The following is a 17252-nucleotide window of genomic DNA, read 5'->3' as shown; positions in this document are numbered from 1 at the left end:
TGTTAAAAAGGGGGTTACCATGTTTGGAAGCTCACATGCCAGTCTTAATGTTTCTGCCACTTTGAAGTTACCTGTGTCAGTATTCCTTGCTCCTCCACGCTCTAGCCACCAAGGCCTTCACTCGAAGGAACTCTAACTGAAATTCTTAGTCTTAATTCATATGTACAACATTAGGACTACTTGTTAATATTAGAAAATGATGAATGAATTAACCAAAATCTTAGTCATATTCTTGATTTTCTCTACACAGTTTCCTGATGCTGTTTGTAAAAAATAAAAATCCTAGATATCAAAAGTGGGTTTTAGTTTCATCAAATTTGGAAGAAAGTTCTTTCTGTGGTTTATTAATACATTTATTTTTGTGCCAGGCATTTAACCCAGAGGTGATTTACCACTGAGCCATATCACTAACCATGTCCATATATATGTTTTGTTTTTTTAGGTGGGGGAGATGGGGCCTCACTAAATTGCTGAGATCAGATTTGAACTTGCAGTCCTCCTGTTACTGGGATTACAGGCCTGCGATAGCGACAAACCCAGCTGATTGTACTAACACTAACACATTCTTAATTCTGCTCCCCCTCTCCCTCTGCTTCTATCAGACTAAATATATTCCAGCACCAATACCCCAGTCTAGCCTGCTTGTTTAGTAGTTTCCCTAGTATATAAACAGTGACTGGGAAAATATAGATTTTCTTAATATTCTTTGAAACAAAGCCTAATTTTAAAAGCTGCTTTTAAATTGACCTTTTAATGAGCTAATAAAAATGGAAATAGTTGCTGGGTTTGGTATAGTTGCCTGCAAACCCAGTGACTTAAGGCTGAGTAGGAGGAGCACAAGTGGAGGCCAGCTTCAGCTACTTAACTGAGATGCTGTCTTCAAAAGGGGTGGGGACTGGTGCTGGGGGTTGCTCTGTTAAGCGACCTGGGTTCCTGCCACAAATAAATGAATAATAAGTAATAAGTTTTAATGAGGTTTTTACTATGGTTTATGAATTACGGATGAGCCAGGTATGCCTGTTGTGCCTTATAAAGACAAAACTTTCAAATATCTAGTTAGTACACAATAGGGGATTGTTTCCAAATGAATTTTAATTCTCAACAGAGAAAGATATTTGCCCCCCTGACTTTAGCTTGGTTACCAGAAAACCCTTTACACAGAATAACACCTGCCTCACACTATGGTAATCACCCCTTGGGACAGGGGTTCAAACCCAGGCGCTCTTTACCACTGAACTACAGCCTCAGTCCCTTTTATTTTCTGAGACAGGCTGTCGCTAAATTGCCCAGGCGGACCTCCAAATTGTGATCCTCCTGAGTCGTAGCTGGGTTTACCGGCATATGCAACTACGTTTTGTTCTGTCACTTTCTAATTTGAGCAATTACAGGGATGAAGAAACTAGTCAGTTTACAGTTTCTTTGTAAACTTTTTATTTAAAAGAGGGTAACAACTAGATACATACATACTTTCATGGCCATTATCATTTCTTAAAACTGTGGGAAGTTCTCTAAAGCCTATTTAACAGTAATCTTACCCATTTTTTATGCCATCCACCAACTTCTGCCCTTCCCTGAATCACCTTTGAAGAGATAGGAACTCTTAGACCACGAGCTCACACATTTGCTCGGTTCTCCCAGCATATCAAGGACTTACAGGTCTCTAACAGACATGTTCTTTATCCTTTTCTAAAGGCTTACAGGGAAAACTTTTGGACCAGAAATCTTAAAATCTGGGCATTTAATTCTGTCCACTCCGTTTCCCACAATCATCAAGCAGGCCCTAACACCACCGGGCTTAACATCACAACAAGAGCAAAATCAAAGCCATCTGCAGCGAAGACGCTTGCACGGAGTCACTGGCGAAGGTTGGGTCAAAGCTTGACACATTTCAGGAATGCATGAAGTTTGGGCAATTCACAAACCAAGGGTGGGTCTAACACTTTGGCTAAGAGGCGTCAACAAATTCATTACTTTCCTGTGAGTTTAAAAAAAAATGCATATTCTTTCGGTCCGGGGGAAAAAAAAAAGGCCCACTGAAACACAAACTAGCAAATTAGGGCTGGGAAATATTCTGTTCAACTTCCCACTCCTCCAAGAAAGCATTTGAACTTGCAGGGCGCTAGCGAAAAGGACCGGAAGCTAACATGGGCGCCTCTTGCGCAGGCGCAGTCGGGCATCTCCCATTGGTCACCTCGGCTCCGGGAGCGGGTCTCTTCGCCTTTGCGCTCGGCTTCCTTTCCCACTCTTGTTAGAGTGGCGCTGTGGTGAAGTACTGGCTGTTGGTATTGCGGAAGAACCCTGGCGTCCCTGGCTTCTAATTCCGGTGGCTACGTAGGTCTTAACTTATGAAATCTGTTTGAAGCGGTGGTTTGCTCATCCTCAAGTACTTAGTCTCTCGACGGGTAGGGTGGCTCAGTGTTCTCAAACCTCGGAGCGGGGCGGCAGGGGCGTGTGGGAGTACTTTCCGTGCACCCCTCACCGCTCGGGGCCTTAACCAAACACTCAATTTTAGTACCCGGCCTGCCGACGGCGCCAGGACCTTTTTGATAATATTCGCGAGTATTTGACAGGGAAAACTGACGTAGTAGAAGCCGTGCTGCCGATTCAGTACATATACTTTAAAGACGATTCAGAAATTGTTTAATTAAAACCGTGTACTTTTTTGATTGCGATTTTTCTTACTACATGAATTAGGGCCGGACATCTAATCAACTACTGTATTGGGATTTCCGAGCCCAATGGCGACAAGGGAGCCAGGAGATGTCCTAGCACAGTCCACCCTTCCCTCTTCAGCCAGTCACAGCAAGGAAGCGCCTGAAAAACCCAACTATGCCCTCAAACTTACTCTCGTGGGGCATACAGCAGCAGTGTCATCGGTTAAGTTTAGTCCTAATGGAGAATGGCTAGCAAGTTCTTCTGCTGATAAATTAATTATAATTTGGGGAGCATATGATGGAAAATATGAGAAAACACTCTATGGACACAATCTGGAAATATCAGATATTGCCTGGTCATCAGATTCCAGTCTTCTTGTTTCTGCCTCCGATGATAAAACTTTGAAGATATGGGATGTAAGGTCTGGAAAATGTTTGAAAACATTGAAGGGACACAGGAACTATGTCTTTTGCTGTAATTTCAATCCACTATCCAACCTCATCATTTCAGGATCCTTCGATGAGAGTGTGAAAATATGGGAGGTGAAAACAGGAAGGTGCCTCAAGACTTTGTCTGCTCACTCTGACCCAATTTCGGCTGTTCATTTTAATTGTAATGGGTCTTTGATAGTATCAGGAAGTTATGACGGTCTCTGTAGAATCTGGGACGCTGCCTCAGGTCAGTGTTTAAAAACACTTGCTGATGATGATAACCCTCCTGTCTCTTTTGTAAAATTTTCTCCAAATGGTAAATATATTCTCACTGCAACTTTGGACAATACTCTTAAACTGTGGGATTACAGCAGAGGCAGATGCCTGAAGACATACACTGGTCATAAGAATGAGAAATACTGCATATTTGCCAGTTTTTCAGTTACTGGTGGCAAGTGGATTGTGTCTGGTTCAGAGGATAACCTGGTTTACATTTGGAACCTTCAAACTAAAGAGATTGTACAGAAATTACAAAGTCATACAGATGTCGTGATCTCAGCAGCTTGTCATCCTACAGAAAACATCATTGCGTCAGCAGCATTAGAAAATGACAAAACAATTAAACTGTGGATGAGTAACTGCTAAAGCCAGGTTAACAAAAAAACATTTGAAAGATGGTTTTTCTAACTGGTATAGTTTTGTATTTCTTTTAAAAAATTATCTTCAATTATAAGATTTAGAGATTTTCAATCTAAGTATACAAAATGAGACAGTTGTAAAAGCAAGTCTAGAGTCTGCCTGGGGCTTCTGACTCCTAATCTTGATGCCTGTTAGGAATCTCAGACCTATTTGTCCCTGTATAAGTTTCCATTCTGTTTCTCTTGTAACTATTGTAGAGGGTTGGTTTATTTGGAAAATATTTAAAAGTAAGGTCGATAAGACAGGATGACTGATTGAGGTGGGCAAGAAATTTTGCAGTTTTCTGGTTTGGGAGGTCAAATGAACAAGAGCATAAGGCTGGGGTAGTAATGGGAGGATTGCAGATACATGTCACATGCCTCCTGCACTTTAATGATACCTTACATGATGGAATGTGAAACAGTACATAGAATTGTGTCACTAAATTGAGGAAAGTAAGTCCTGGTTAGGTTTATTTAAGAGTCTATGAACTTTTAATTGAAGGACCTCTACCTCATTAGGTTGTGCCATCTTGTGATGGCAATGTATGCTACATTGAATGGCGAGACTGCTGTCCTTCAGGATGTTACCTACTAACTTCTATATACTTCGGACTCATTGTACATAAGTCACTTCTTGTACCATCACTGCCTGCCTCCCTCTAGGCTCAGTGGACAGCTCAATTAGATTTTCTTCTATACAGTTCCTGATATAAAACTCAATGTGTCATAATGTTTTCATGGGCCATGTTTTTAGCAGACAATGAACTCTGTGGGATCAGGAAGTTTCCATCCCACAGAGCTCATTATTCACCTTTGTATTCTGTTTGATGAATGACAATGTGATACCACGACACCCTTTATTCCTTGCCTGCTTTCAATAGATTTTAGTAATAAAATCTAAAATAAAAAATATAACGTAGAAATAAAAAATACAATGTAGAAAATAGCTTCTACCATGGAGACATGATAAACATACAAAAAAAATCTAAAAAATTAATACAACAGTAATTTTAACTGAAAGCAACAAGGGCAAAACTATCATTGAACTGTATTTGACAAATTCTGAGGAATATATAGTGACTAGAATGGTAAATTACAGGTCGAGTATTAGTGTCAGAGGTTGGTATATGAGGATACTGGAAAAAGTTGTGTATTAGAGGCAGTTCTGAAATTGTGGCTAAGAAATTTATATTTAACCCATAAAGAGATAGTCATAGTATGTTATCAGGTAGAGAATAACAATGAGAAATGGTTGTGTGAATTCTTAGTGCATGGTAATAATTATGAACCTTTAGTTAGACATTTTTATTAAAATAAACCTACAAGAATCACACTTAAATGCTCTTCAACAGTTAAAAATAGTTTCTATGATGAAAAGTTAACTGTTTTTAAAAGAAATACTGTTAAAATCTACCCAAATTTAAAACATTTGGTTTAGGGGTCCCAAAATAATCAAGAAAAATTAATCTTTTAAAATGTATGAGAAACAATAATGCTTTTTGATAATAACTTTGCAAGTGGATACCTAAAAGGAAGATAAGTTCAAATTACTCTAGAATAAAGTATATAAACAGACATCATTATCAACATTATGAAGCTATCATGTATTAGATTTTATTGTGTTTTATTAAAGTTCCCAAACAGCAGCATATATCACTTTTTAATTTCTATTATAACTGAGGAGAATTAGTATGTTGGGATGAAATATAATGACTTATCATCCATTAATATAATGAGGCATGTGACAATAAATGAAGTAGTTATAATAGAAACCAGTACCCATATCTAAGTGAGACAACTTGGCATCCCAAAGTCAAAGTGATATGTATGCTAGGTGTACATGTTCATCTTTCAACACTAATGAGAAAATGCATGAGATTTTCATATTTGAGGAATTAGTTTCTCAGGCAGCAGGAAAGGGACCAATTAGGAACCATCATCCATGGAGCTAGGAGGTGGCTGTTCTGGTCTCCAGCAAATCCATGATGATAGAATTTCTAAGTCCCCACAAACTCCTGGCCAGATCACTCTCATCACCTTGCCAGGACATTTTCAAATAATGTTCTTCAAAGGAACCCCATCTGCCAGATGCCCAAGATACAGTGAAGTCTGGCTGCTTCTCAGGGCTCTTTCAGGAGCCAGCCTCCCCAAAGCACCATGGCATTGTAGTGACCTGGGCAATATAGTCAACTATCTTCCTTACCCTTTAGAATTAAGTACCAGAAGAAGAAATAGAGAACTAAAAGCTATTTTGGCCTCTGGAGAGATGTCACTTTGGTAATGGGAACAAAAGTAAGATAGATACCTTATTCTCTAAGAGTTAATATTAAAAGTGAAATAAGTTCTCTCATTTTTAAATTTTCTCCAAAAAGCTGGGAGGCTGCATTTTACTTGGATTAAAGCCATAAAACATAGACAAGTTTTTAAGAAAATTTATTTGTACATCTACAGCAGAAAACAGGGAAACAGTTTAAGTTTGTGCAAATCATAGTGATGAAGTGGAGCTTCACCACATCCTTTTAAATACAGGCTTGCTGCAACATTATTCCTGGATTTTCAAAATCCAGCCAGCACGGATGCTTCTCTGCTACTCTGTTTTAGCCTTCATAGCTGCTTCCTCTCTGAGACGAGCTTTCTTTTCTAAGTTCAAGCTTGTTAAAGACTCATTTCTTTTGGCAGCCTAAAATGAAGTAAATTCGAACAGGTGATTATGCCAGGTTGAAGAGGTATCATTACCTTCCACTAAGGACAGCAGGGTCCTCCACATGCCTTCTACATCATCTAATGCTCTGGACTACAGTAGCGTACCCAAACACAAGATCAGTGCACACCTCTCCCTTTCTGGTCTCTTTCTGTAAATTTGCAGCTTTTCCCTATACCTTTTATTCCCTTGTTTTTCCTTTTTTTCCCTCCCTTCCCTCCCTCTTCTCTTTGATATTAAATACCTTCTCATTTCCATTTCATTTTTTGTTCTTTCACATTTCTCCTTCCCAACTCATTTGCATATTTTCACACTCTTCTAGCTCCTTACTGAAGCTATCTTACATAAACAGATCAGTTTCAAAATCTGTATACCAAATAAGTGAAACTAAGCATCCATACAAGCTGGTATTATATCACCTGTAAACAATTAGGTATGGGGAGGGGGAGGAGAATGGGAATAGGAAGTTGATGATAAGGACAAAACACAAAGTAGTTAATTTTGCTCTTTTAGTCGCATTAAGTTGAAAAGTCTCCATTCCAGTAGCATTTAACAACTTTTTGGAAATAGAAATTCTATAAAAGATAAATGTTACAATTTTATGGTACAGAACATGAGAGGAACTCTCTATAGCATATATGCCTGGATGATGCTAAAAGAAATCCCAGGGGAATAATTTGCTTAGGCAGTAAACTCAAGTTTATTAATAAATGCAAGTTTAAACAAATATAAAAAGCAATGCAGAATTCTGAAAATCCACATCTTGTTCAGAAGCTTCTGAAGGTTTCAACCTGAGAACTATGCATGAGAAGTCAAAGATGGAGACAGAGGGAAGACTAAAGTGGGACAGCATTGGTGTTTGTTTTCAAGAGAACTTGGCCTAGGTCAGCACTCTTGCCCTTTTGTGCTCCTATGAGGGCAGCCTAAAATGGTTAATGTTTATGTAACTATAAGACTCTGAAGAGAGCCAAAAGTTCATTTCCTTTTACTCTGGAGTCACTGAGGATAAGGAAATAGTTAACAATGGGTGTGTAGAGGAATCTTTCTAATATCTGTTAATAGTTATAAGACATTTCTTCCAATATGGAAGCTGTAACACAGATCAGACATTAAAAGATAGGTTTGACCAGCACTACTGAATATAAAAATGACTCCATCTTAATAACAAGGATAACATACCAGGTGTGGTAACATGCAAATTTGGATCTGATTTTTTTACCTTGACATTTATTAGCTATGTGAATTTGGGAAAGTTATTGAGCATCTCTCAGTTCAGGTTCCTCCTTTATAAAAAACAGTAATAAGAGAACCATATCTTAGGTTCTGAGGATTATTATGGTGATTAAATAAGCTTAACAGTTTACCCTTCTACATAGTAAGCACTCAATAAATGGGAAAAATTTTACCGTAACCTTGATTAGATGGCTCTGTTATTAGGGAGCCGGGTAGCCTTGGGTAAGTTACTACAGCTTTTTAAACTAGTTTCCCCATCTATAAATGAGTACCTATCTTACAGTGCTGTTGTGAGGTTCAGACGAGACAATAATAGAAAAGTACCCAGAATGCAGTAAGTATTCAATTAGCAATAGCTATTAATTATAATCTGTATCAGAACAAAGACTTCTAGATTTTCATTCCTACGTGCTGCTTAGAAGCAGTGGTCCTCAGACATATGGCTATGTTTGGCTGAGCTTCAAATAAAGAATCATGATAAGATGTTCACTGTGATTAAGGCAGTTACAGTGAGGATAAGTAAGTCCATATACTGACGGTGCTTTATAAATATGCAGTGTTATAAAATGCCCCTGTCCTATTTCTTGTTTCATATTATTTATAACAACTATAATAAACAACACTTTTTACACAAAGTAATATTTCTTCACCATGCCAAAATTAGGCCTTGCCATTTATCCTGACAATAACTCACGTTTGTCCCTACTATGTCTTATTTTGTTTCCTATCATTTCTTATGTAGAAAATAGCCTCTTCTTGGATAGTAAACAGTAAAGGCAATCCCTGCTTTCCTTCCTGGTCTCTGAGGAGAGAATTCAGACACAGAGGGGAATACTCTCACCTTCTTGCCCTCGATAATCATCAGGATGCATCCTGCCACTGTCAAGGCAATCATTATATAGCTAACCTTCACCCGGATCTTGTTCTTTGCAGCATCAAGCATCTCAAACCTAATAGTACAATGTGATCAAGAAAGAATGTTAGTAACTTTCTCTTTCTGAAGCTGCAGCAAGATATCAAGTTCTGTGTACCACAACTTAGAAGTGTAGTGTCTATAAATATAAAAAAGGAGACAGCAACTGGAGATCTCACAGTATTTTGGGGAGGATGGGCAATTTTCACAACTCATTTATGTGTTTAACGGCAAGATGGCAAAAATTTAAAGTACAAAAGAAGAAGACAATATGAAAGAGTGAGCCAGGAACAAAGCGAAAAAAAAAAAAAAAACCAACCAAACAAACAAACAAAAAAAAAAAACAGCAACAAAAACCCAGCAAGGCATATTAAACTACTTTTGCTATGATGGGCCCCAATTTTGGCTCTCAGGTTTCTAGCAGCCAACACTAAAAATAAAACTATTAGCTATTCTCCCTGGGGTTCTTAAGAAGAAAATATAGTGATACAACGACTGAATAATACCCTGAGTAGATATTGCTATGAGCTTCCAACACAAAGTACAATTCAGAAATAAAACCAACATGAGAGAGAGTCAAACAATGTGCTCTATATAACCTGGCTTTTTTTAGTCTTGAACCAGGAGTAGACTGGAGAATATCTAAGCCAGTTGAAATATCCTTTAAGTGATAGTCCCTTAATATTTACCTTTTAACTAAATATTTAAATATTTACCTTTTAACTCAGTTTTACTAAAACTGAGTAAGTTTGTGCTCTTTGGCAAGTGCCTGGAGTATCGCTCTTCTAAATCTGTCCTCTGAGTGTACACCTGTGTTCCCCAATAGAAAGTTGGGGGTTGGATCATCATGTTGGGTAAAAGGTAAGGGGTATAACATGGTAGAGTCTAAAGAGAAAGTCACTCTACCTTGGTTATTTTGTAGGTAGGCAGTGGTTGTATTACCTGGGTGCCTAGTAGAGTCTCAAGGTAGAGCATGTGGAGTCATAATGGGGCCCAGGATAAAGGACTTCTGGTCTCCTCCAAAGTGTACATAGGAAGTGATAGTCTCTAGATGATGGAATTGGAGTGCTTTTTAGTTTTCTTCCCCCATGTCTTCAACACATTACTTTGAAAATCAGGTGGGGAAATGATTTTTAAGAAATGCTTGGAAGGAGGCATAGGGTTTGGGATGTTGCAGGTGGATAAGAGGAGGACCCTTAAAACACACACATAATGTGATATGAGAGCTGGGAACTGTAAGGCAGCAATGTGGAAGGAGTTCTCCAGGTACCAAAACTGGGCCTGCAGTGGTGGGAACCAAGAACAACTTCTAAAGATTGTGAATTACTCAAGAGCACCTGAGATCACACTACTACTCATTTTGGCAGTATTTTATGTGAACTGGTATGTCCAACTGAAGTGCTGCGATTCTCATGTACAGTGATATATTTTACAGGTAAAGGAACATTTAAAAAAGTAAAGTACATTTAAATAAGGCCATGATATTGCCATTCATCCCACAGGAGGCACTAAGAAGGTTAAGCAGTACCTGTTCAGAACTACCAGCTCAAGGATAAATGGTTGCCTGAGTCCAGGAAAAAGTCTTTTGGGGTGACTCACAGGCAGTATTTTGGACCTGAGGTGAACCTGGAACCAACTATAGGGCAGGCTAGGAAAGGTGTTCCACAGCAAAGCCTATATACCATCAGTTAGAAAAATATGTAGCAGCTTATTTTCTGTTGGAATATTCAGAAAGAAATCAAGAGCACAGGCAAGAACTTGATATCACTGTTACTTCTAGGGTGCTCTTATTTTCCAGGAGAGTACACTATCACTTAAGCTAAGATGGATAAGGATTTTTCTGCTGAAACAACTCTAGTGAAAATAATGTGCTAATCTGATTGGCAGAAGCAGAAAGGTTCTATTGCTGGGTGCAGTGGGTATAAGCCTGTAGTCCCCGCTACTTGGGAGGCTGAGAATTGAAGATCACCTGAGCCCCAGGTGTTCAAGGTCAGTCTGGACAATACAGTGAGAGACCCTATTTCAAATAAATAAGTTAAAAATTTTGAAAAAAATTTAAAATTCTTTTGTAAAAGAAAATAAATACTATCTTTCTGGAAAAGCAGTCCTGAATGAACCCAATTCTTTTTCAATCCTGAAAACAAGAAGGCCCCCGAAGAGTTTACCACTGAACGTGCAGGACCTTTGTCTGATATCTGTCTCTCAGTAGGATGATGCCCAGAGAAGAGCTAGCATGTACTTCTCAGAACCCCTTCTGCTCAAAATGCCTACTAGTCAGGGTCTTTGGCATGAAGCTGGAACACTGCTGCCAAGTGGGGTCGATTCTGCCTCCCAGGGATATTTGCTAATATCTAGAGATATTTTTGTCACCACTAAGGGAATGCTGCTGGCATCTAGAGGATAAAGGCCAAGGATGTTGCTAAACATCGTCTAGTATGCAAGTCAGGCCCTACAACAGAATATTCCAGCCCAAAACGTCAACATTGCTGAGCTTCAGAAAGTCTTGGTTTGGAGGGACCTGTATTCCATTATCTACAAAGTGAAAAAGTCCAGGATTATAGCCAAAGCTATGTTTAAGGAAAGTGGTGACAGGAGGCACTCTTTCTTCTTCTCAGAAAAAGAATGTATTATGCTGAAACTCTTTTATGCCTAAGGTTGATCTTGAGTGGATATTGTAGACTATATTTACTGTCACTGATATCTGAGTGATATACCCAGATTAAATACAAACTTTAAAAAGTGAATACTATTGTTCAGTCACATTCCTGTGACTAGGAGATGAAGCTAAATATCAGCTAGCTTTGGAAAACCTGACAAACATAAGTTTTCCAGCACTGTTTCTGTTCTGGGTATTTGCCAATTAGCAAAGTAAAAATGTTTCTGAATTTGAAAGGTTTTAAACAGTCAGAACTCAAAGATTCTGCTTTTCCCTGAAAACAGATCAGTGAGAAATACAAGCTGATTACAATCCTGAATTCAGTACTCACGAGATGGTCTCTGGGATTTCATCTTCCTTTTTGAAGCGACCTGACCATATCAGGATCTTCCTTTCCCAATCTGTTGGTTTGTGTAATGGCACTCTGTGGCTGTACTTGTCTGTGAGAAAAAAACAGATAAGAAATCTTACTTGAGATTATAACTCCCAGGTTTAGCATGAGAAAAAAATGCTATTTGTGCTTTTTTTGTTATTCACTAGACAGAAACACTGAGAAACTTCAAGCTAATTAGAGCTCTGTTTGAATGAAACTTCTTAGAAAGCTTTGTTTTTCTTTTTTTTGTGGTACTGGGGATCGAACCCAGAGGTCCTCTACCACTAAACACATTCACAACACTTTTTTTTGACCCAGGGGCTAAGCCACTTAGCCTGGCCTTGAATTTGCAATCCTCCTGCCTCAACCTCCTGAGTCTATGAGATCATAGGCATGCACCACCAAACCCAGCTAGGCCAGGGATGTTGCTAAACATCGTCTAGCATGAAAGTCAGGCCCTACAACAGAATATTCCAGCCCAAAATGTTTACATGTTTAATAGTCTAGAAATTATCTTTTAAGGAACCAAATCAAATTATGTTTTAGATACAGCAAAATCAGGACTAAAGTTTGGGTATTTGACTGTAGCCACATCCATTCCACATCCTAACCCAAACCCTTCATCAAAATGAAGCCAAATCAAATTATGTTTTAGATATAGCATAATCAGGAGTAAAGCTTGGATATTTACTGTAGCCAATATTTTTATTTTTATTTTTCAGATGAGATTCCAAAATTCCCTGAGGACTAAGGTAAAATAAAAGTAGTATTTCCCCATATAAATACTAACTACCGAAAAGTAAAAGAACACCACCATGAATAAAAATATGAAGGTAAGGATGAACTAAGAAGGACATAGTAAGAAACTTGTTTGAATACAGCAGATTGAGTCTGTAAGGTAAGATCAGATTATAAAACACCTTGACCACCAAGCTAAGGAGATTAGACCTGGTTTGGGAACTATGTTTTGTTTGCAGTGGGGTCTAACTATGTTGCCCAGGCTGGTACTGAACTGGGGTCCAGGAATATTTATATATAAATATCAATAAATATTTATAGATAAATATCAGTTGGGATTCTTCAGTTTTTATATTATATAGAAATGACAGTGACAAGGGTTTGAGTTAGGATGTGGAATGGATGTGGCTACAGTCAATATCCAAGCTTTACTCCTGATTATGCTATATCTAAAACAATGTGATTTGGCTTCATTTTGATGAAGGGTTTGGGTTAGGATGTGGAATGGATGTGGCTACAGTCAATACCCAAACTTTAGTCCTGATTTTGCTGTATCTAAAACATAATTTGATTTGGTTCCTTAAAAGATAATTTCTAGACTACTAAACATCTATATTCCTACAAAAAACTCGAATCCAACCCTTGAAGCAAGAAAAGGCGAAATGGCAAATGTAGAAATCATTGTACATGTGAGTACAATATACATATAAGATGTGAAGCTTAAACTACACGTTTGGGCATGATGTAGGAACCCCATTGAGTCTAGGTTCTTTAGGTTCCTAGTTGTCCTACTCTTTGGGAGATACCTATTGCTTAGCTAGAAAACCAATAAAAACTTACTAGATGGCACTTTGGGATTTTCCTGTGGTTTAGTGCAAAATCCATTTATTTGCTTCAAATTAGAGTTTGTGGTAAATCTTACAGATGAGGCAGCATCTTTTTCATATAACCTAAAAAAATTCCCTAGAAAAGAGAGAGAAATATTTTCAGAGGAGAAAATATTAAGTTTTTTCAAGATTACAAATGCTTGTAAGTTGTATATTTAAAATATTAGCTCTTTTAGAAAATTAAACTATACATATGTAAGATACACAACTGTATTTAAGGTGCTATGCTTGGTGTTGTTTTAAACTATAAATGCTTTGCTGATTAGGAAATCAGGAGTCTACAACATAAATGTTTTATGAGCTATAAATTTTTACATAAGACTTCTCACATGTATCGTGTTATAATGACTCTGGTGGCAACATATGTATTAGAGCATTCAGGTTGTTTAGGTAAAAGAATAGCAACCTCCAAGAAGTGGTAAAAGAAGTCTTCTAGTATAGTCATAGATATAGTTTTACACATTAATATGTAGTTTTATGTTAACATAAAATATGTAGTTTTTAAATAAAATTTTAAGTTCAAAGCTCATATAGAAAGTATTATCAACTCCTATGTGTTCATCACCCAGTTACAACAAGTATCAATACCTACCAATAAATATTTTTCACCTAAATGTAATCATTTTCTATCCCCTACTGGATTATATAAAGCAAATTCCAAACATCATATTACTTCTTCCATAAACACTTGAGTTGTTCTCCAAACAACTTTCTAAAATCACATCCAGAATACCATTACTATAACTAAAAAATATTTCCTTAGTAACAATACATTATGACTAAATGATACTAAGATTAAAATTTCTCAAATGGGCTCATGGGTGTTATCATTATTGTGGTTGAGGTGGGGATGGAGCCCAGGGTCTTGCTTATACTAAGCAAGTGCTCTACCACTGAGCTACATCCCCAGCACAGCTCATGTTTTGTGTTTGCTTTTTAAAATTTTTTTTTAGTCGTAGAAGGACACAATACCTTTATTTAATTAATTTACTTATTTTTATGTGGTGCTGAGGATCAAACCAAGTGCCTCACTCATGCTAGGCAAGCACCCAGCCCTCATGTTTTTTTTTTTTTTTTTGGTTGCTTATAGTTGGTTTATTCCAACTAAATGTACACACTGAATATGACTGATGCTTCCTGAGTTTTTTAAATCTACAGGTTTGTTCTCCCTTTAAAACTTTTTTTGGGTGGGAGGTCATTTATTTGTTGGAAAAACTAGAGTCATCAATCCTACAGGGATTCCCTCATTTTAGATTTTGCTGAATGCATCACCATGGTGTGGCTACCATTTTCTTACAATGCCTCTATTTCTTGAAAACAGATTTTTGAAGTTTGATAAGATTCAAGTTTTTTTTAGCAAGATTATGTCATAGGTGGTACTATTACTTCCTGTGGCATCACATTAAGAAGTGTACACTGCCCAGCATGGTGGTGCACACCTGTAAACCCAGTGACTCAGGCTAAGGCAGGAGGATCACAAGTTCAAGGCCAGCTTCAGCAACTTAGCAAGACTTTGTCCCAAAAAATAGGAATAGAGCTCAGTGGTAGCGTGCCCCTGGGTTTAATCCCAGTACCAAAAAACAAAACAAAACAAAAACAAACCCCAAAAAGCTGTACATCAATTTTTTGTGTGTGTGATATTAAAATTTATGAGTAGAGACTCAGGAGGTTGAGACAGGAGGATCACAAATTCAAGGTCAGCCTCAGCAACTAAGGGAGGCCCTCAGCAACTTAGGGAGACTCTGTGTCAAAATAAAAAAATAAAAAGGGTTGGGGATGTGGCTCCTCTGGGTTCAATTCCTGGTACAAAAAAAAAAAAAAAAAATTGATGGGTAGATGCTACTAGTCTGATTTATCCCTTATAAATTTCTTTATCAACATTTCATCTAATGTTTCTTGCCAGCAAAGGTGATTGTTTCATTAGGGGGTTACAAAATGGTAGTATTCTTTTTCACATTAATATTTGATTATCCTAAGGTATAAGTCATCAAGAAAATGTTAGGATAAGTGCTTGATTCTTTTCCTTTATCTGCCAGTTTTCAAATTAATGAATTGGGTTTCCTTGCAAACTTTCGTTTGAAATTAGTGTAAAAACCCTGCATTTTACATATGTGATATACTCTAATTTGTTTCAGTTATTATTATTTTTTTAATGCTCAAATGTTCTCATCTTTAGTTACTGGGAACACTTCAAGACTGGCTCAAGTCCTTTTGAACATTGCTCAGTGGTCACTAATAGCTTCTGCATTCTCTGTCAAGATGTTTTGGGCTCATTTTGAACATTCCCTGCCCCTGACCTGGAATTACTCATTTCTCTAAGAGGTTCTGGTTCCTTTAAAGAAGAAATGTAGAGCGTCTCAGGTTTGTCACCATTTCTAAGACTTTTCAGTGAACAAGTCAAGGAAACGTTCTCTTCTCAAAATACATAATACTTTTAAGAAATTAGTTGTAGTTAGTAATTTTCCCTTTCAGTATGAATCATCAAATCAATCAATACTAATCAAAATTAAAAGCAGAGACAGCCAGAAACAGTTTTGATGAGGGTGGGAGATGAACTGGGAAGTGGGTGGGAATTCTGATGAATTGGAAAGTAGTTCCTCCTATTTTTTTTTTTTTTTTTTTTTTTTGCGGTGCTGGGGATTGAACCCAGGGCCTTGTGCTTGCGAGGCAGGCACTCTACCAACTGAGCTATATCCCCAGCCCAGTTCCTCCTATTTTAAAAAGAAATTGTGGAGGATTAATTCTTTTTTTAAATTGCTTTTACAGAAAGTTTTAAACTAATTCAATTTCTTTATTCAGTATAGAGCTTTTCAGATTTTATATTTCTTTTTTACTCAGTTTCAGCAATTTTTGTCTTTTTAGACATCTGTCCATTTCATCTATGTCATTTTTGGCATTTAATTGCATGCTGTGTATTTGGCCACAAGTTTCTTTAGCTTAGTGATCAGCCAATAATTAGAGACATCTACAAATAAGTTTGTCAGTCTTTGCTTAAGGACTCTTGAAGGTGTATTGAAGCAAGTTTTGTACCCATAGGCAGTTTTCTACCCATAAACAGTTTAGAACACTAACTTAGCCTTCAATTCCTGATTGCACAGAGTCTAAATGAGTCAGAGGTGAAGGCTTAGGGACTTCTCAGGTCTTTCCTAGGGCACATACATAATCTTGCACATATTCCAACCCAGAAAGATGTCAGATCTTTTCAGATATCAAAATGGATATCTCATTCCCAGGATTTTCCTTTTAAAATTTTCAACTGCTTCGTCTTTGACTCAAATGTTACTGCCTTCCTATGTTACGCTAAACAAATGCTGCCATTTTCAATAAATACCTCTGGAAAAGCTGTTTGCAAACAGTAAATTCTAAGTCAGGTGAAAAAGACAAGTCCTTTAAGTGGGGATTCTTAGGGAGCCACCAGGGAGATCAGACACTTAATAGTTTTCTGGAGTTGGGGCTTTGAGGGCGCTCCAAACCCCTTTTACCTTCTTTAGTGTCTGCTAGACTATTCGTATTTGTGATGCTGAGAGGAGATGGGAATAAGGCAAGTTAAAACTTCACAAGACTTGTTCTTACAATGATTCAGTCATTTTTTTTTTAAAGATACATACTCCTCAGATTGTTATAAGCCCTTGGTTATTTTTCAGTCTGAAACAGCTGATTTTTGGCAATTTCTGGTAGTGTTTTCATTGCTTTTTTGTAGGAACAGATTTTCAGAGGTCCTTACCCTGACATACTGGAAGTTAGAATCTCTGTGTAAAGACTAGTGGTTAACCACAGTATGATTTCTTCCATAAGAGACCTTATCATTTCCATTTTCTAGGTCTGCGATCCCTGAGAGCTTTGCTGGTCAAGTTAACCACACAACCATCAGTGCCATGTTGGGGAAGCAAGTGACACTATAAGGAAAGTAGATAAATTATAATTGTTCTTGGCTTACTTCCTTACTTTAAATGTAACAGTATTTATAGCACTAGGGCTGACAGGA

The 17252-nt window shown here is 37.6% G+C and overlaps 2 protein-coding genes across 4 annotated transcripts in view; one reads left to right on the top strand and one right to left on the bottom strand.

Annotated features, from left to right (window-relative positions):
- Window positions 1–948: 948 nt before the first annotated feature.
- WDR5B (WD repeat domain 5B) lies at window positions 949–8586 on the top strand. Of its 2 annotated transcripts, none has more exons than XM_079156021.1 (2): window positions 949–2331; window positions 2695–4486. In XM_079156021.1, the coding sequence occupies exon 2, from the start codon at window positions 2739–2741 to the stop codon at window positions 3729–3731; it is 993 nt and encodes a 330-aa protein (XP_079012147.1). In that variant the 5' UTR covers window positions 949–2331; window positions 2695–2738; the 3' UTR covers window positions 3732–4486. The 2 variants fall into 2 exon arrangements, 1 of the variants encoding a protein (XP_079012147.1); XR_013766544.1 differs by adding an exon at window positions 8450–8586 and having other exon boundaries at window positions 950–4384.
- FAM162A (family with sequence similarity 162 member A) overlaps window positions 6183–17252 on the bottom strand; it is a 27063-nt gene continuing 15993 nt past the window's right edge. For both annotated transcript variants that reach the window (XM_079156024.1, XM_079156025.1), the window contains exons 2-5: window positions 13221–13343; window positions 11601–11709; window positions 8542–8650; window positions 6183–6446 (exon numbers count right to left, since the gene is read on the bottom strand). In XM_079156024.1, coding sequence (XP_079012150.1) covers window positions 6354–6446; window positions 8542–8650; window positions 11601–11709; window positions 13221–13343 — 434 coding nt within the window. In that variant the 3' untranslated portion in view covers window positions 6183–6353. The remainder of the gene's footprint in view (window positions 6447–8541; window positions 8651–11600; window positions 11710–13220; window positions 13344–17252) is intronic.

The sequence above is a fragment of the Sciurus vulgaris genome (genome assembly GCF_902686455.1).
Source record: "Sciurus vulgaris genome assembly, chromosome: 10".
NCBI lineage: Eukaryota > Metazoa > Chordata > Mammalia > Rodentia > Sciuridae > Sciurus > Sciurus vulgaris.
Note: the sequence above shows the minus strand (reverse complement) of the source record. Positions and strands in the feature narration are given on the sequence as shown.